The sequence below is a fragment of the Geotrypetes seraphini genome, chromosome 15, assembly GCF_902459505.1.
Source record: "Geotrypetes seraphini chromosome 15, aGeoSer1.1, whole genome shotgun sequence".
NCBI classification, from domain to species: Eukaryota; Metazoa; Chordata; class Amphibia; order Gymnophiona; family Dermophiidae; genus Geotrypetes; species Geotrypetes seraphini.
The window spans coordinates 42,287,600-42,308,590 of NC_047098.1; the positions used below are offsets into that span (position 1 = coordinate 42,287,600).

At 44.8% G+C, this 20,991-nt stretch overlaps 1 protein-coding gene across 9 annotated transcripts in view; it reads right to left on the reverse strand.

Moving 5' to 3' along the window:
- Positions 1-20,991, reverse strand: part of TRIM37 (tripartite motif containing 37) — a 290,609-nt gene that overhangs the window by 63,124 nt on the left and 206,494 nt on the right. For all 9 annotated transcript variants that reach the window (XM_033921675.1, XM_033921674.1, XM_033921671.1 and 6 more), the window contains 3 exons: positions 20,509-20,727; positions 15,416-15,555; positions 15,068-15,147 (listed from right to left, as the gene is read on the reverse strand). In XM_033921675.1, the coding sequence (XP_033777566.1) occupies positions 15,068-15,147; positions 15,416-15,555; positions 20,509-20,727 (439 nt within the window). The remainder of the gene's footprint in view (positions 1-15,067; positions 15,148-15,415; positions 15,556-20,508; positions 20,728-20,991) is intronic.

Consider the following 20,991-nt stretch of genomic DNA (forward strand, 5'->3'; position numbering starts at 1 on the left):
GTGATTGCACTCTAAGAACTTTAGAAAGTTCTAGCTCGGCCGCACCGCGCACGCGCGAGTGCCTTCCCGCCCGACAGAGGCGCGCGGTCCCTCAGTTAGTATAAGCCAGCTAAGAAGCCAACCCGGGGAGGTGGGTGGGACGCAAGAATATCTGCCTGCTGTCCCTGGATAACACCTGTTACGGTAAGTAACTGTGCTTTATCCCAGGACAAGCAGGCAGCATATTCTTGACTGATGGGTGACCTCCAAGCTAACAAAAAGAGGGATGGAGGGAAGGTTGGCCATTAGGAAAACAAATTTTGCAAAACAGATTGGCCGAAGTGTCCATCCCGTCTGGAGAAAGCATCCAGACAATAATGAGATGTAAAAGTGTGAACTGAGGACCAAGTAGCAGCCTTACAGATTTCCTCAATAGGAGTGGAACGGAGGAAAGCTACAGAAGCTGCCATTGCTCTGACTCTATGGGCCGTGACAGAACCTTCCAGTGTCAGTCCGGTCTGAGCATAACAGAATGAAATGCACGCTGCCAGCCAATTACACAACGTACGTTTAGAAACGGGACGTCCCAATTTATTTGGATCAAAGGACAGAAAAAGTTGGGGAACTGATCTGTGGGGTTTCGTACGCTCTAGATAGTAAGCCAGAGCCCTTTTACAATCCAAAGTATGTAAAGCTTGTTCTCCAGAATGAGAATGAGGTTTTGGAAAGAAAACAGGTAGAACAATGGATTGGTTGAGATGGAATTCAGAGACAACCTTAGGGAGAAACTTTGGATGTGTACGCAAAACCACCTTGTCATGGTGAAAAACCGTAAAAGGTGGATCTGCGACCAGTGCATGAAGCTCACTGACCCTCCTGGCAGAGGTAAGAGCAATAAGGAAAAGCACTTTCCAAGTGAGAAACTTGAAAGGAGAGGTAGCCAAAGGTTCAAATGGAGGCTTCATTAAGGCGGAAAGAACCACATTGAGATCCCAGATAACAGGAGGGGCTTTAAGAGGTGGTTTCACATTGAAAAGCCCTCGCATGAACCTGGATACCAGGGGATGAGCTGAGAGAAGTTTTCCATGGACTGGCTCATGAAAAGCTGCAATGGCACTGAGGTGGACTCTGATGGAAGAGGACTTAAGGCCAGAGTCAGACAAAGAAAGCAAATAATCCAACAATGTCTCCACTGCCAGAGAAGTTGGATCAAGATGATGAAGAAGACACCAGGAGGAAAATCTCGTCCACTTCTGATGGTAACATTGCAGAGTGGTTGGTTTCCTGGAGGCATTCAGAATGGAACGAACAGGCTGAGATAAAAGAGTATCATGAGATGTCAGCCCGAGAGATACCAAGCTGTCAGGTGCAGAGACTGGAGGTTGGGATGTAGAAGGGTTTCCTGCTGTTGCGTAAGCAGAGAAGGAAACAGAGGAAGAAGAAAAGGTTCCCTGGAACTGAGTTGAAGTAGAAGGGAGAACCAATGTTGCCTGGGCCACCTCGGAGCAATCAGAATCATTGTGGCTCGTTCCCTCTTGAGCTTGAATAAGGTTCTCAACATTAGAGGCAGAGGAGGGAAGGCGTACAGGAACAGATTCGACCAGTCTAGGAGAAAAGCATCCGCTGCCAGACGGTGAGGAGAGTAAAGTCTGGAGCAAAAGAGGGGCAGCTGGTGATTGTGAGGAGCTGCAAAGAGGTCTATCTGAGGAGTGCCCCATTGAGTGAAGATAGACTGCAGAGTTACAGGATCGAGTGTCCACTCGTGAGGCTGGAGAATTCTGCTGAGTTTGTCCGCTAAAGAATTCTGTGCTCCCTGAATGTAGATAGCTTTCAGGAAGAGATGGTGATCTATGGCCCAATTCCAGATCTTTTGAGCTTCTTGGCATAAAAGGCGAGAGCCTGTCCCACCCTGTTTGTTGATGTAGTACATCGCAACCTGATTGTCTGTGCACAACAGAAGGACCTGAGGAAATAGAAGATGTTGGAAGGCCTTGAGGGCATAAAACATCGCTCTGAGTTCCAGGAAATTGATTTGATGCTTCTTTTCCTGGGCTGTCCAAAGACCTTGAGTCTGGAACTCGTTCAAGTGAGCTCCCCATGCATAAAGAGAGGCGTCGGTGGTGATGACTAATTGATGAGGAGGCTGATGGAACAGAAGACCTCTGGATAGATTTGAGGATACCAACCACCATTGAAGAGACTGACGAAGAGATGATGTCACAGATATGTGTCGTGAGCAAGGATCCGTCGCTTGGGACCACTGAGTAGCCAGGGTCCATTGAGGAGTGCGCAGGTGAAGACGTGCGAGGGGCGTGACATGAACTGTAGATGCCATGTGCCCCAAGAGTACCATCATTTGCCTGGCTGAGATGGAAGGTAGTGAAAGCACCTGCTGACATAGAGACTGAAGGGTCTGAAGACGATTGGATGGTAGGAAAGCTCTCATAAGGAGTGTGTCCAGGATCGCTCCAATGAATTGAAGTCTCTGAGTGGGGATGAGATGAGATTTGGGTAGATTGATCTCGAACCCCAGAATTCGTAGAAACAAGATGGTTTGGTTTGTGGCCAGTAGAACTGCTTGAGCGGATGTGGCCTTGATTAACCAGTCGTCCAGGTAAGGGAAGACCTGTAGGTGGTGAGAGCGTAGAAATGCCGCTACCACAATGAGACACTTGGTGAAGACCCTTGGAGAGGAGGCAAGGCCGAAGGGTAGCACCTTGTATTGGTAATGACAATGATTGATCATGAAACGGAGATACTGTCTTGAGGTTACATGGATCGGTATGTGAGTGTATGCCTCTTTGAGATCGAGGGAGCATAGCCAGTCGTTTTGATTGAGAAGAGGATAAAGGATGGCTAAAGAAAGCATCTTGAATTTTTCTTTTACCAGATGTTTGTTGAGATCGCGGAGATCCAAAATCGGTCTGAGATCTCCTGTTTTTTTGGGGACTAGAAAATAACGGGAGTAGAATCCCTGCCCTTTTTGATCTTGAGGAACTTCTTCTATAGCGTTTAGAAGAAGGAGGGATTGAACTTCCTGAATGAGGAGGGCAGATTGAGGACTGTTCAAAGCAGACTCTTTTGGCAGGTTTTGGGATGGAAGAGTCTGAAAGTTGAGAGAGTAGCCGTGGTGGATGATGTTGAGGACCCATTGGTCCGAAGTGATAACTTCCCATCGGCTGAGGAACAGAGAAAGTCGACCTCCTATAGGTTGAGGCAGGAGAGCAGGAATAGGAATACTGGCTATACTGTGGAGAATGAAGTCAAAAGGGCTGTGACTTCTGCTGAGGAGGTGGTTTCACAGGTTGCTGCTGTGGCTGCTGTCTGGGAGGCTGACGTTGTTGCTGCCTCTGACGCCTGGGTTGCTGAGCAGTGGTAGGTAATGGCCGAGCTGTGAAGCGGCGTTGATAGGCCGACTGCTGCCTATATGGTTTTGGCGGAGGAGGCTTCTTTTTATTTTTAAGCAGGGTATCCCAGCGTGTCTCATGAGCAGAGAGCTTTTGTGTGGTTGAGTCCATGGATTCCCCAAAGAGCTCATCCCCTAGGCAAGGGGCGTTGGCTAATCGATCCTGATGATTAACATCAAGGTCGGATACCCGAAGCCAGGCCAGGCGACGCATAGCTACTGACATTGCTGTCGCTCTGGATGTAAGTTCAAAGGTGTCATATATGGATCTAACCATGAACTTACGTAATTGAAAAAGAGACGACAAGCAGGTATGAAAGGAGTGATGTTTTCGTGAAGGAAGGTACTTTTCGAAGGAAGCCATGGTGGTAAGGAGATGCTTCAAATAAAAAGAAAAATGAAAAGCATAATTGCTAGCTCTATTTGCTAACATAGCATTTTGGTAGAGCCTCTTACCAAATTTATCCATGGCTCTACCTTCTCTGCCAGGAGGTACCGATGCATATACACTGGCGCCTGAAGATTTTTTAAGGGTGGATTCGACAGTTAAGGATTCGTGTGGAAGTTGAGGTTTGTCGAACCCAGGAATGGGAATTACCTTATATAGAGAATCCAGTTTACGTGGGGCCCCTGGGACAGTTAAAGGAGTCTCTAAATTTTTATAGAAAGTCTCCCTCAAGATGTCATGAAGAGGGAGTTTCAAAAATTCCTTTGGAGGCTGGTCAAAATCAAGGGCATCCAAAAAAGCTTTGGACTTTTTGGATTCAGCCTCCAAAGGAATGGATAAGGAGTCACACATCTCTTTCAAAAAGCAGGAGAAAGAGGAAGTGACTTGTTTGGAGGATGGGTCAGGGACAGTCGAATCCTCCTCCTCTGAGGAACATTCGCCTTCAGAAAGAAAGGGTTCCTCTGAGTCTCCCCACAGATCAGGATCCCTGACATGGGGAGTATGGTCCCGAGACTCAGGTGTCGATGATTGTAAGTGTCGGGTTTTGTGTAACGACTTACCCGACCTCATCGATATCGAGTCAGGAGATGTTATCGGTTGCACCGGTGCCGAAGTCTGCACCGATTGATGGTGAGCTCTCGGCTCCGGTGCAAGAACTGGCATCGATACCGATGAGGTTAGTTGAAGCGGTACCGAAATAGTGGAAGCAGGTAACACAGGCTGTTCCACAATCGGTACCGGTAGCTCGGTGCGGACCGGCACCGGAAGGTTCGGAGCCAGGATAGCAGGAAGGAGCTGTTTCAATTGGTCCTTAAGCTGCACCTGAAGGATGGCCGTGATGCGGTCATCAAGGGATGGCACCGGTACCGCCTTTTTCTTCTGCGGTACCTGCGGTGCCGTTCGACGCCCCGGAGATGAGGAGCCCGATGTCGAGGGACTCACCTCTATAGGGGCGGAACGCTTCCGCTGGCGTCTCACAGTCGGCAGGATTGGACTCACTGCACTCGAGACCGGAGGACGCTCCAGCGGGGAAGGCTTCTTAGCCGGCTTACCTGACTGGTGAGACGCCGGTGCGGAATCACGCGGCGTCGAAGAAGAGGGTGCCGACTGAATCGGTGCCGAAGCTGGAGTCGATGGAATGGGGTCGGACATCTCGGCACCGAACAATAATCGCTGCTGGATTTGGCGATTTTTTAATGTCCGTTTTTTTAGAGTGGCACAGCGGGTGCAAGTAGAGGCCTGATGCTCAGGACCCAAACACTGTAAACACCAGTTGTGTGGGTCCGTGAGAGATATAGGCCGAGCACACCGCTGGCACTTTTTAAAACCCGGTTGAGGGGGCATGAAAGGAAAAACGGCTTCAGCCAAATCGAAGGCCGAGGCTTCGATGGTGGCAGAAGGCCCCGCCGGGGAAAGATTAAATTAAAGAAAAAATGAAGGATTTTTTTTTTTTTTTAAATAGAAAAAAGAAAAGAAATAAGATTAAATAATCAAAAGTTTACGCGAGCGGGAAGGCAAAGAGAAAAAAGTTTCAACAGCCGTTGAAAACGCGTCTTCTTAGCTCCGCGGAAACTAAGAAACTGAGGGACCGCGCGCCTCTGTCGGGCGGGAAGGCACTCGCGCGTGCGCGGTGCGGCCGAGCTAGAACTTTCTAAAGTTCTTAGAGTGCAATCACTCTAAAATTGTCCGTACCGGGGCTCCGTCGGTGCCGTCACCCATCAGTCAAGAATATGCTGCCTGCTTGTCCTGGGATAATCAGCCATACTCGTAATCCTTGATCCACTACTGAGCAAAATCACAGCAGATTCTTATTTTAAAGCAGTTCAGCTTGGATAGTTTGTTCTCGCTTCATATAAGTGTGGTATAAAACATTTGCATTTTCATTAGGGAAGGCCCCTGCATATTGTATGCTGTTACAGCTATACTATTCAGGAAAATAAAATCTTTATTGCACTTGTTGCTATACCAGGGTGGGCAAACAATTTTAAATTTTTTTTTATTTTTACTCAGGCCCACATGAGAAGAACATGTCTACACTAAGTGCAAAGTGGGTCTGGGACAATCCCCTTAGAGCTGTAGCTGGAGAGTCAGAAGAGACCAAGGGTAATATACCCAGCAGAAAGAGACAATGTCTTTGGTGCTCCCTGAAAAGGAACAGGCAACAGAAATAGCTGAGGCAATATTTTTTTATTTCTTTACCGATATCCCATTATAAATAAATAGCAATATGTCTTTATATAGCATAAACTATTACAGAAAGTACCTATACCAAAAATAAACTGCCACACAATAGATCATTTTACATTTTAATCCCCTTCATAAACCCCCCATTCCAAAGTAATATGTGCAATGCTTTTTTATCCTAGAAGAAAAGGTGCTGGTACTCCATCTTTTGCCAAATCCCCATCCGGCAAACACAAGATCCCCCCTCCCTGGGCCTACCTTAAAAGCCCTAGTGATCTAGTGACCGGAACTTGGAGGCTGGATGGTGGCTGGCTGACAGTTGAACTCCCTCCTTTTAAACGAACTCCCTCCTTTTAAACAACAATTCTTCATCTATTTAATTATAAAAACCTCTAAAAGGACATCAACCAAGCAAAAGAAGCATATGGTATATGCGTTATGAGAAAAGACCAGCTGTAAATTCTAAACATCAGCAGATACTATGAGCCGTTCGCCTGCTCCTGCCTTTTGCCTGCTCTTACCGTAACTGACATCTCCAGGGCTCCCAGGCCACCTCTCTTCCTCCGGGGCTCGGCGTGTGAGCGAGCTCAGCCCCCCAGAAGCAGCCGGGAACCCTCCTGAACTGCAGCAGTTGAGCCGTTCGCCTGCTCCTGCCTTTTGCCTGCTCGCACCGCAGCTGACATCTCCAGAGCTCCCAGGCCACCTCTCTTCCTCCGGGGCTTGCCGTGTGATCGAGTGCCGCCCCCCAGAAGCAGCCGGGAACCCCCCTGAACTGCGGCAGTTAAGCCGTTCACCTGCTCCTGCCTGTTCCCTGCTTGCACCGCAACTGACACCTCCGGGACTCCCAGGCCACCTCGCTTCCTCCAGGGCTCGGCGTATGAGCAAGCTCCGCCCCCCAGAAGCAGCCGGGAACCCTCCTGAACTGCGGCAGTTGAGCCGTTCGCCTGCTCCTGCCTTTTGCCTGCTCGCACCGCGGCTGGCACCTCCAGGGCTCCCAGGCCACCTCTCTTCCTCCGGGGCTCGGCGTGTGAGCAAGCTCCGCCCCCCCAGTAGCGGCCGGGAACACTCCTGATCTGCGGCAGTTGAGCCGTTCGCCTACTCCTGCCTTTTGCCTGCTCGCACCGCAACTGACATCTCCAGAGCTCCCAGGCCACCTCTCTTCCTCCGGGGCTCGGCGTGTGAGCGATCTCCGCCCCCCAGTAACAGCCGGGAACACTCCTGAACTGCCGCAATTGAGCCGTTTGCCTGCTCCTGCCTTTTGCCTGCTCACACCGCAACTGACATCTCCAGGGCTCCCAGGCCACCTCTCTTCCTCCAGGGCTTGGCGGGTGAGTGAGTCATCACTGGACCTTCCTGCACCTCAGCGCAGCTGCCAACTCTGCTGCAGAAAAAGAGGAGGAGTTAATGTGCCCCCGACCAACATGGCGCCCAGAACAGACCGCCCCCCTCCCTTGCGATGTCACTGTTCAGTTTTTATCGGGCATTGTTGGGGCAGGTCGCGTCGGTGAGGATTGCCGAGTTGGAGCTTAAGTATGCGGGCAAGGAGATGCCTCCGGCACAATCGCTCACCCAGCCCCTCCATCCCATCATCGCCGTCACCCCTGTCGCCAAGAAGCCGGCAGCCAACCCGGCGCTCGCCCGCCGCTAGAGGCACCCGGCCCTGACGCCAGCCCGGGCCTGCTGAGCAGCGTCGACTCAGAGAAGGTGCTGCAGCCGCTAGCTTCGGCCATGATGAGGAGCGACCCCCACGACCACCACCGCCACAACGAGGGGGAGGCCATGGTTGGCGCCGCAAACGGTCAGAGAGACGCGAGCGGTGCCTGTCCTGAAAGGAGACAGATTCAGCGAATTTGACATGCAGGCAGAGAGAGTGAATATCTTAGACGAGTTGATGACCGGAGACACTGGATTTGGGGCTTTCGGTTTGCTGATAAGGATCGGATGACATTTGGAGAAGTTTCGCAGCCAAAGCAGTGAAGTCATTTCAAGCTGGACTTCAGTCTTGACTGTTTGTTTTTATTTTTTCACTTTCTTTTTTAGTTTATGATATTTTATTTTTAAATCTCATTCATTGTTTTGCCACTTGGTTTTTGTTTCCTACTAGAGAATGACACGGGGAAAAAATCTGTCCCCGTCACCGCCCCACCATCCTCTGCACCGCCCCGTCACCGCCGTTCCCTTCACCGCCCCGTCACCGCCATCCCTTTCACCGCCCCGTCACCGCCACTGCCATCCCATTCACCGCCCCGTCACCGTCCCCGCTGCATCCATATAAGCCTTAGTACTGTAATATTTAGCTTATTCCTTTCTTATAAATCAAAGTTCCTGCTGCTGAACTAGAGAAAGAGATGTTCAGCTGGCAGGACTTTGTTTATAAATTTTTATCAACACAACTAATATACTATTTTATCCTAAAGCAAAAAATAAATAAATAAATATAATTTTTTTTTCTACCTTTGTTGTCTGGTTTCTGCTTTCCACATCTTCTCATTGAATTCCTTCTATCCACTGTGTGTCTTCTCTCTGCGTCTTCCATTTGCTGTTACTGTGCCTCTCCCTTAACCCCCCCCAATTGGTCTAGCACCCATCTTCTTCCCTCCGCTCCCGCATAGTCTGGCATCTGTCTTCTTCCCACTCTGTCTTCCACATTTCCCTTGGGGGTCTGTTCCTCTCCACCCTCCTTCAATGTCTGTTCTATTCCTTTCCACCACCACCCTTTCCTCCCTCCTTTACCATCTGTTCCTTTCTACTACCCTTCAGCTCCTCTCGCGTGGCCTATCTACCTTCCTTCCTCTTATTTTCATGGCACGTTACAATGTAATTTGTGCAAGCCACTGGAGCCTGCAAGCTCGGTCCCTGTCCCATCCCCACAAACCATCTCGCTTCTGTGTTCCTATTTTCTCCATTTCTAATATCTCCCCTATGTATCTGTCATTGCCCCCCCTGTGTCCATATACCATCCCCATGGCATGTCCCCTTTATGTCTCTGTCCCTATGCCCCATGCACATAATTTCCCCTCTTTCTGTTACCTTCCTGTGTCCAGATTTCCCCTATCTTCCTCTTCCATACCAGTGTGTCTCTTCGTTTCAACCCCATCTAGCTTTTTTCCCTCTTTCTTCCCCCCCCCCCCCTGCTTCTAGCATCTGGCTCACCTGCCAGTCCTTCCCTTTCTTTCCTGCTGTGGGTTTTTCTTTCCGACTTCATCCCCTTGGCCCAGAATCCTTTTCCCTTTCACTCCCTCCTTCCAATTTGAGCCGGGAACACTAGCGATCGCACGGTCCCCGCAGCCACTACCTTCCTGCCCAATCGATCCTAGTGTTTAGCCAGGTCTCTCCCTTCTCCTCACCTTAGTTTATAGGTTTTCTTTTTCGGCGACCTGCACGCTTTCCCAAAGAGCCGCGCATGCGCGGCTGCTCAGTGTTCAATCTTCTGCTCTGCTGCAACTTCCTGTTTCCGGTTGCGTCAGAGCAGAAGATTGAACACTGAGCACAGCGGGAGCGCGGCTCTCTGATAGCGTGCGGGTCGCCGAAAAAGAAAATCTACAAACTAAGGTGAGGAGAAGGGAGAGAGCTAGCTAAACACTAGAATCGATTGGGCAGGCGGGTGTGAGCTGCGGGGACCGCGCGATCCTTCATGCCTCACTGCGGGGACAAGACCATTCACCGCCCCGCGGGCGGTGAATGGCCTTGTCCCCGTCGCCGCAGCGACTGCTAGTTTTCTTCCCCGTTTTCGGCGGGTGACCCGCGGCTAAAATGCGGTGGCCGCGGGTAAACCGCCACCGTGTCATTCTCTATTTCCTACTTTATTATTTAAATTTCATTTAAATTTCCCAAGAATTCTATAGTTTCAATGGTTCTCCCTTCTGCTTCTATTTCCTATCTCCCCTCTTTTTCAACCTTTCAAAGTCCTTTAGACCATTGTAGTCTTATTAGAATGTTTATTTTCTTATTTTTTCTCATCTATCTCTATTTTATTTTTTCATTACTCTACTAATTGTCATTTTTCTAGGTACTTTAGTTAGATTGTGAGCCTTCGGGACAGTAAGGGAATATCTAAGTACCTATTGTACTTATAATTTTAATGCACCCTATTGTCTATTTTTTCTGTAAACCGCTTAGAATCCTAACGGAGTTTAGCGGTATATAAGAAATAAATTACATTACATTACTTCAGGGCAGAAGTGACTTCCTTCACTGGCTCCTGCCCAAGCTGGTTTCACAATCAAAATATGATTTGACAGTTTTGAGCATTTTTGTTGTATTAAAATTTATTTTAATAAAAAATACAATACGAATAATAAACACTGAGCTTTAACAAGCAACATGAAATCAGAGATTAAATGTTTATTTCAGTAGAACTTAGCACAGTAGATTCCTGGATTATTTGTATTTGAATTGAAATCGCTATTCACACCTACCTGTTCCATTCATCTGCCATTTGGATGCCCAGTCTTCCAATTTCCTAAGGTCATCCTGCAATTCTTCACAGTCTGCAAGTGTTTGAACAACTTTGAATCATTTTGTATCATCGGCTAATTTAATTACCCACTTATCGTTCCGCACTGGTCCCAGTACAGATCCCTGCGGCATTCCACTATTCACCCTCCTCCATTGAGGAAAATGGCAATTTAACCGTACCCTCTGTTTTCTGCCAAAAACCAATTCCTAATCCACAACAAAGCACCGACTCCTATCCCATGACTTTTTAATTTTCTTAGAAGTCTCATGAGGAACTTTATAGAAAGCTTTATGAATATCTAGATGCACTAAATCAACCTGCTCATCTTTATCCACATGTTTATTTATACCTTCAAAGGCCTCTCTGCAAAGCACAAAAGGCATGTTATATGAATTGCCATAATGGGACAGAACAAAGGTCCATCAAGCCCAGTATCCTGTTTCCAACAGTGGCTATCCAAGGTCCCAAGTACCTAGCTAGATCCCAAGTAGTAAAACAAATTTTATGCTGTTTATCCTAGGAATAAGCAGTGGATTTCCCCAAGCCATCTCAATAATGGCCTACGGACTTCTCTTTTAGGAAATCATCCAAACATTTTTTTAAACCCTGCTAAGCAAATCAATTTCACCACATTCTCTGGCAACAAATTCCAGAGTTTAATTACATGTAATGTGAAGAAATAGTAGTAGTAGTAGCTTCATCGCATGCCCCCTAGTCCAAGTATTTTTGGAAAGAATAAACAAGCGATTCACAACTACCCTTTCCACTTCATTCAGTATTTTATAGACCTCTATCATATCACCCCTGAGTCATTTCTTTTCCAAGCTGAAGACCTCTAGCCGCTTTAGCCTTTTCTCATAGGAAAGTTGGCCAATCCCTTTTATCATTTTTTTCACCCTTCTCTGTACCTTTTCTAATTGTGCTATATCTTTTTTGAGGCAGTATTATAACATTCTCATCTTTGTTTTTCATTCCTTTCCTGATAATTCCTAACATTTTATTTGCTTTCTTTGATGCTGCTGCACACTGAGCTAAGGGATTCAATGTATCTTCAATGACGACACCTAGATCCTTTTCCCAAATGCATCACTTTGCACTTGCTCACATTAAACGTCATTTGCCATTTTGATGCCCAGTCGTCCAGTCTCACAAGGTCCTCTTGCAATTTTTCACAATCCTTTTGCAATTTAACTACTTTGAACAATGTTGTGTAGTCTACATATTTAATTATCTCACTAGTTATTCCCATCTATAGATGCCTAGTCTCCCAATCTGACAAGATCCTCTTGCAATTTTACACAATCCTCTTGTGATTTAACAATTTGGAACAACTGTGCGTCATCAGCAAATTTAATCATCTCACTAGCTATTCCTCTCTCTATATCATTGATAAATATGCTAAAAAGCAGGGGTATGTCTCAGCACGTCTGGAGAACCCCACTATTTATAACCTAATGCAAAAGCTGTGAACATAGATAAAAACAAGCAATCTGATCCACAGTGTGTTACTGGAGGAAAAGCCTCAGAACCACACCAGGGAGAAACCCTCTTCTAACTAGAGAGGGTAAATAACATCATAGGCATAAAAACCTCCTGAACAATTCATGCAGCAAAAATATTGCTCAAATTGCAGGCAGCACTCAAAAAAATGTTTAACATGCTGTTTAGAAACACATGTTTTTAGAGAAAGTGTTAGAACTTATCTTCAGTGTACAATCCAGCACAGGCTCCCAAACCCACCGATGATGGCCAAGCTTTTCGCCACATGGCTGCTTCAGGGAATAGGGAGGAATGAATTTGTGTTACTCAATGTGCTTACTCGAGCCCATGCTAAAGAACCCCACTATTCTCTTTTGAGAATATTAACCATTTAACCCTATGCTCTGTTTTCTATCTTATAACCAGTTCTTATTCCATACCAGGACATTCTCTCTTATCCCATGACTTTCTAGTTTCTTCAAAAGTCTTTCATGAGGTACTTTATCAAATACCTTTTGAAAATCCAAATAGCAGTATTGACCAGCTCATTTTTACCCACATGTTTGTTCACCCCTTTGTAGAAACATAGTAGATTGGTGAGGCAAGATTTCTCTCGACTAAATCCATGTTGGCTTTGTCTCATTAATCCATGCTTATGTATATGCTTTGTAATTTTGTTCTTTATACATAATAGTCTCTACCATTTTGCCCAGCACCGACATCAGACTCACTGATCTATAATTTCCTGGATCACCTCTGGAACCCTTTTTAAAAATTGGTGTCACCTTGGCCACCCTTCAGTCATGCTGGATTTTAAAGATAAATTACTAATTATTAGCAATAGCTCTGCAAATTCATCTTTCAATTCTATCAGTACTCTTGGATGTATACCATCAGGCAATTTGCTACTGTTCAACTTGTCAAATTGTCCCATTACATCTTCCAGTGTTACAGAGATTTGTTTCAGTTTCTCTGTATCATCAGCACTGAATACCATTTCTGGAACTGGTTATCTCCCCCACATCTGCCTTGATGAAGATTAAAGCAAGAATATGCAAGAGCACTTTCAGATAACAAACTCAATAAACAAAGGCCAAAAAAAAAACCTGGCTAAACTGCTATCTCTGCTTCCAGGGAAAGATTTGAAATTGTAAGTTGTGTCTAATGCTTCATACTGAGCCATATTAAAACAAATGCTCAATAAACCATAACCAAAAATCTGGTGAAAATATCCCTGCTCTGAGGGAAAGAAATAGAAAACCTTGGAAGGATTCAGCCGCACCCAATGTTCCCAGGAGAGTCATTTGAAAAGAAATGCCTAATAAGCAGCTTAGTTTAGACAGAAATGATTGAGTTTTCATTTGCAGGGCTCTCACCTTTGACATGAAATGGGAGAGAAGATGGTAAGTCCAGAGGACCACTCTTTCCAGGTCAGAGTCAGCCCCTTTGGGCCTTCACTGATATTGTTACTAGATCAGCTGTGATGTTATAGCACCAAAAGACTACAAGAAATGGCAGCAAAAGACCAGAGTAACTTTAACCGGTTCGGTGCTGGGGCCAATCCTGTTCAATATGTATGTGAGTGACATTGCTGAAGGGTTAGAAGGAAAAGTGTGCCTTTTTGCAGATGATACCAAGATTTGTAACAGAGTAGACACCGAAGAGGGAGTGGAAAATATGAAAAAGGATCTGCAAAAGTTAGAGGAATGGTCTAATGCCTGGCAACTAAAATTCAATGCAAAGAAATGCAGAGTAATGCATTTGGGGATTAATAATAGGAAGGAACCATATATGCTGGGAGGAGAGAAGCTGATATGCACGGACGGGGAGAGGGACCTTGGGGTGATAGTGTCCGAAGATCTAAAAGCGAAAAAACAGTGTGATAAGGCAGTGGCTGCTGCCAGAAGGATGCTGGGCTGTATAAAGAGAGGCGTAGTCAGTAGAAGGAAGAAGGTGTTGATGCCCCTGTACAGGTCATTGGTGAGGCCCCACTTGGAGTATTGTGTTAAGTTTTGGAGACCGTATCTGGCGAAAGACGTAAGAAGACTTGAGGCGGTCCAGAGGAGGGCGACGAAAATGATAGGAGGCTTGCGCCAGAAGACGTATGAAGAGAGACTGGAAGCCCTGAATATGTATACCCTAGAGGAAAGGAGAGACAGGGGAGATAAGATTCAGACGTTCAAATACTTGAAGGGTATTAACGTAGAACAAAATCTTTTCCAGAGAAAGGAAAATGGTAAAACCAGAGGACATAATTTGAGGTTGAGGGGTGGTAGATTCAGGTACAATGTTAGGAAATTCTACTTTACGGAGAGGGTAGTGGATGCCTGGAATGCGCTCCCGAGAGAGGTGGTGGAGAGTAAAACTGTGACTGAGTTCAAAGAAGCGTGGAATGAACACAGAAGATTTAGAATCAGAAAATAATATTAAATATTGAACTAGGCCAGTTACTGGGCAGACTTGCACGGTCTGTGTCTGTGTATGGCCGTTTGGTGGAGGATGGGCAGGGGAGGGCTTCAATGGCTGGGAGGGTGTAGATGGGCTGGAGTAAGTCTTAACAGAGATTTTGGCAGTTGGAACCCAAGCACAGTACCGGGTAAAGCTTTGGATTCTTGCCCAGAAATAGCTAAGAAGAAAAATTACAAAAAATAAAATTAAAAAAAAAAATTTAAATTGAATCAGGTTGGGCAGACTGGATGGACCATTCGGGTCTTTATCTGCCGTCATCTACTATGTTACTATGTTAACCTTTAGAACAAATACAGATAATTTTTTAGCAGCACACAGCAGTCTGCATTTTTCCTGATATAAGGCCCCGTTTCTTTGCCTGGATGTGGCCATGTATAGTGCCAAGTTATCATTCTAAGCCAACATGGGAAAGTAGAGTTAACTCACACTATGGTAAAAATCTAGAAGGGAGCATGCTGCAGTACTCTGTTTACAAATTGTAAGGGATGTGTGAGGCAAGAGGAAAACACAACAAACTCTGGGCCCTTGCAGAAAAATGCAAGATACAATAAAACAAATCTGGTAACATGTAGGTCAGGGCAGTGAAGTGTTTAGCAAACTTTTTCTTGTTTGAAATATTTTCTTTGATTTTCTTCTCTCATACCTGATGCTCCAGCAGCATCCATAAGCTCCCCTTCTTCCAATTCCATATTATTGCTATACTCCACATCATTTTCTCCAGACCTAAAGAAAGCAAAGCAATGATAATGATCCTGATACTACTACTACTTATCACTTATATAGCTACAATAAGCAAAGAAGAAACCAAGCACAAGTGTCAACAAGCCCTTAATAGTTTGTCTTATGCATGTGTTCTGGTTGATAACAGTATCAAAATCCAAAGTAACTGAGGCAGATCCAAAGCAACAAGATTTAAGAGGAAAACTAAACATAGCATTCCCTTTCAATCCTATAAATATTTTTCTTCTTATCTTACTGCACTACAACTCACATGGTCTCTTCATCAACATCATTCTCTTCAGTATTGCTGGTTGCTGTAGAACTGGCAGAAGAGTAGCTACCATCCAGGTGATTTACCTCTTCCTCCACTGTGAGATCAATATCCAAGTCACCATCAGAGAACTCTTGTTGCTAAATAGAGACATAAAACTGTACAATGAAGCATTCTCTGTATTCTACAGAGAAGCAGCAGAGATTATGGATAAGGCAAGATAACAAAATTTTAATAAACTTGGAAAAATGATGGGAGATCAGGAATTTAGGGCTCAGCTAGTTTGTCTAGGTGCTTCCTCTTAAAATGCCAAGGACCCCACTTGATCTCGGACTTTCCTTTCCTTTCAATTTTTGCAGCAAAGAGTTTCTGTGAACATCTCAGGCTTTTCTTTTTGTCCTACCTCCATAAAAAAAAGTGGTAGATAGAGGGGACAGCCTCGCAATGGAAAGAAAGTTTAGATTCTTACCTCGGTAATCTTTTTTCTTGTAGATGTGTCTAGTGGTCCTAAATGCTAGGGTCTTGTATCTGAACAAGCAAGAGCTTGCAGAAAACTGTCAATCATGTTTTCTAACTCCTTACCAAGGAGCTGCTCCTGCACCCTCAGTTTGTACAAAAGCAATCAAGTGGAACTGTAATCAAAGACATAACAGGAAGGAGGAAAATGGGGAAAAATCCCTGACACTACAATTTTGCTCTACTCTGTAACAAACATAGGAAACATTATAACATCCAAACTTGTGCAATCTGCAGTAATTATGTACAGAGCCCATAGCTACTTGCATGATTTGCTATCAAGCAGAGACTTAAGCCAGACTAGTACTGGGCAGAGCTGACCAGAAATATCTAGGAAAAAGGACAATTTAAATTAAATCAGTAATTTAAAGAGAGGGTATGGTTGGGCAGACTGGATGGACCATTTGAGTCTTTATCTGCTGTCATTTTACTATGTTACTATATAGTCATGAAGATTTACTTATGTATCATCTTTCTTTTTTTTTCCTCTCAGCTCCTCTGAGAGAGAGAAAATTCTTCAAATCCAGATTGATCTTAAGGCATAAGGCAGGCAAAGCCCATGCACAGGGCAGGGCTTCAGGACCACTAGACATATCTACAAGAAAAAAGATTACTGAGGTAAGAACCTAATCTTTCTTCCTAGTGCAATGAGTCTAGTGGTCCTGAATGCTAGGGACATACAAAGCAGTCCCCAGAGGCTAGGGTAGGCCCACAGAGCCTGCCTTCAAAATGGAGGACCCGAAAGCGGCATCCTTCCTAGCTGCTACATCCGCCCTATAGAACCTGGTAAAGGTATGAACGGTAGACCATGTAGCTGCCTTACAAATCTCCTCAGGCGAGGCAGCCTAAGAAGCAGCAAACCCTCTAGTGGAGTGCGCTTTCAACGCAATTACAGTTATACAGTTATTTTATTTTATATACTGCCATTTTTAACAAAAAATCAAAGCGGTGTACAATTAATAAAAACAATGAGCAATCAAAGCGGTTTACAGTAAATAAAAACAGTGGGCAATATTTAAAATAAAAACATAACAAGGGAAAAGTACACGAACAAATTAACCAAACTAGACACAAAAGGACAAAAGGGCAGAAAAGGTTTACAATATCTTAACTTTTTCCTATTGTAATAAATTTTACGTTATGCTGGTTCCAATCATAATTTTTTTAGCAAAATTTTGTATTATTCATTGTTATCATTTACGGCTATTGTAAACACAATGGCCCAATAGATGGGACAAATGATAGGTAGAAGGTGTACTGTATGTCCCATGCCAAGGGACATACGATGGCAACGACATTTTTTAGGAAAAGGTTATGGAAAAAAAAACCCCAAGCAGGATAAGAACAAGAGGGTAGGATACAGAAAGGATAAAAGGGAAAAGTAAAGATAAGTATAAGATAGTGACTACCTGATCACAAATAATATGAAAAAGTTACAAGCAAATTAACTACCAAGTCAGAATTATGAGAAAATATTGCAGAGATAAAGACTCCCTAGTCTCAAGTTATGGCAAAAGTTGCAAAGGGACAAACTATTAGGAATTAGGTTCAAATGCCATTTTGAAATAATAAGCCTTCAAGTGAGATTTAAACGACTTCAGGGATTTTTCTGTTCGCAGATATAACTACTCTCTGTAAATATCCAAAAACAGCTGCCTAAAGGATGGAATAGACAGTAAGGATTGATTTGAGGAACACAGCTCACTCCTGGGTGAATAGGGAATCAAATGAGAAAATAAGAATAGAGGAAGACCAGAGTCCAGAATCTGAAAAGTGAGAAGATTATATTGGAAAGGTATCCTGAAAGAGATCGTAAGCATGTGCTCAAGTCTGAGAAGTGGAGTGATATGGTCAAATTCTGTGCGATTATAAAGAAGCCTGAGCACAGTATTCTGTACTAACTGGAGTAGATACAGTTGGTATTGTGGAAGTCCAATAAGTAATGAATTGCAATAATTCAATCTAGAAATAACTAGTGAATGCACAAGGATTTGTAAAGAATTCAGGCCCACATACATGGAGGAAATGGTCATTTTAATCCATCTAGAAATCGAGGCACCAGGTTACGGCCTCCCTTTCTTGTCATGACTGGTCAGAACAAAAAAGTGATCTGAAAGGCGAAACTCATGGGTAACTTCGAGGTACTAAAGAAGCACTCACTTGACATCCAGCAAACACTTTATCCTTTTCCTTAGACCCCTTAGGGTGGAAAGCAGGCAAACAGACTTTCTGATTGACATGGAAAGATGAGCCTACTTTCAGTAAAAAGGAAAGAACTGTGCATAAGAGCCCTTCTTCCATGAACATAAGCAACTACAGGAAAGAGGTTATAACTTGGAAATGCATCTTGCCAACATAATCGCATCATAATCGCTTGCTTGACTGTAAAATCCAAAAGTGAAAATTCTTGGTAAAGGCTCATATGGAGCTATACTGAGACCTTGCAACACAATGTTAAGGTTCCAGGAAGGGAAAGGGGAATGCACCGGAGGGTGCAAACGCAGAGCCCCTTTAATGAACCAGGCGACATCAGGGTGAGAGATCAAGGAGCCTCTTTCCCTTCAAACTTGGAACAGGAAAAGCCTTGTAACTGCACTTTCAGAAAACCTACCGACAGCCCCTTCTGAAATCCCTCCTGCAAAAAATCCAGGACTACCAAAATCAGAGCTCGCCAGGGCTCTACATCCTTCACTGTACACCAGTGCTAAAAGGACTTCCAGGCCTTAGCATAGGCTGCCACCATGGATGGCTTCTTAGCTCTGAGCAATGTGGTAACAACCACATCCAAATAACCCTTGCTTGTCATGGCTGCTCGCTCAAGAGCTATGCTTTAAGCCCAAAGTGTTCCGGATTCTTGATAGGAGTGGTCTCTGAGTGAATAGATCCAAATGGACCAAACATCTAAGGCTTTCGTCCATCTGGAGACAAACCAAGTCCACCTACCATGCATGGCCTGTGAGGCCAATCGGGCACTGCTATGACTACAAAGCTGGAATGGATCCAATCCTGTGAATGACTCGACCGAACACGGCCACAGGAGAAACACGTACAAGTGCTCATTCTCCAGCCACAGTTGGAATACTGCGGCCAACCCCTTGCTTCCGAGCTCAGATCTTCGGCTGTAAAAATTAGGCATCTTGGTGTTCACCGTCAAGTCCATAAGATTTATCTGTGTAGGCTGTCACCGAACTATGGCTGAATTATGGCATCGAATGCTTGTGGAGAGTCGAGAGAAAATTGGCCTGCACATTTTCCATTCCTGCCACGTAGACAGCCAATAAGGGCCTGCAAGTGAGCCTCTGCCCTCCAGAAGAGAAGTTGAGAGCTTCTAAACACAATGGGGCGCTTCTGGTGCCTCTTTGCTTGTTGACATATGCTACCACTGTCGCATTATCCGAGAAGACTGAGTGCCTTGCCCTCCAGAGGCTTCTCCAGTGCTAGACAAATGGCTCTGAGTTCCAGGCGATTTATGGATCACTTCTGCTGAGCTGGAGTCCAACATAGTGAACCCCCAACCATAAATGTTGGCATCAGTCATCAATATCTCCAAGAAGATGTGGAGAGGCATGCCCCTGGAAAGGGCTGTTGGGTTCAGTTATCACAGCAGGCTGCTCTTTGCTGTAGGTAGCCAGGGGAGCAGCTGTGTAGCGAGTCCGAATGAGGGGACCAGTGAGAGAGGAGTCTTGGGGAGGTCTTATATGTGTCTGTCCCTAGTAACCACCTCTAGGGTCACCACCATTGACCCCAGGACCTGCAGATAATGCTACGCTGGGGGATTGCTCTCTGGAGCAGCTCCAAAATCTGTTCCGCATAGGATTTCAGCTAGAATCAAGGGACTGGTTCTGCAAGCAGTAGACTTCCGCTGTGCAAGTCTGCATCTTCTCCCAGGCAAAGGCCCCAAGTGGGAACCTCCAGGCACTGAGTCTACAAAGAACATTGAACAAAAATACCTAAAAATAATAAAACTGCAGGGCAGATAAACCCTCTCCCCTCCCCACACTTCTGAGCAACTTGCTGAGGGGGCAAGAGCAGCTCCCTGGGAAGGAGATAGAGTTGGAAAACATGACTGACAGTTTTCTGCAAGCAACTTTCTAATTCAGATACAAAACCCTAGCGTTCAGGAACACTAGACACATTGCACTAGAAATGAAGATATTTTCTAATTTTATTCCCAAGTCTATCATTGCCTCTCCTCTACAGTATACATATATTTAGGCCCTTAAATTTTATAGGACTTTTGGCACACACTAACACAAAACCAGATGTCAATCCACCAACCATAAGAATTAAGGATAAGTGTATTCTCAATCCAATCTGTGGCATAACTAGAATCCATGTTCCACCATAGAACACTGCCAGTTCCATTTTAGCAATAATTTTCCTTGATTTCCTACTTTCACATAAGAGAGATAGAATCATAAACCTAACAGTTTTATTTCTTTATTAGAGGTTAAGACAGACCTGTTCATAGTTATATTCAAATTCACATAGTATACCATGAAATAACTTTCCAGATGGAACAAATCAAGCACTACAATACAATTGCAGAACAGGGAAAGACAAAAAAGAGCTCCTACAATGAGTACATCACGAAGGATCTTTTCCTCCTCTTCTTCCTCCTCCTCCTCTTCATCTTTGGTATCTCTTTCTGTGGTTGATGAACATATGTTCTCTAGACGTGCTTCAGATTTCTTAGATCTCATCTCAGAACCACCTTCAATTTGAGGGCTCAGATGGGTATCAGGGGGCAACACACCTCGTGACTTCTGGTTGCGTGCAAGCTCAATTGCTAGTCTCTGTTAAAATGACAGATGGAGAATGGTAAACAATATAAAAGGGCATAAACTTAATTTGAAATAAATCTTGCCTGAATACAGAGTAAGAAAGTAGCTTTTAGCCAAGGAAAACATATATCGTGCCTATTTTCTAAAGGCAATATACTGTGCCTTTATACAATTGCTGCCTCAAAAGTTTCTGCATGAAGTTATGGCTGATCTGAGGCAACTCACATGGCAAGTTGGTATAAGAGAATAAGCAGTGAATGGGAATTCCTTGAACTA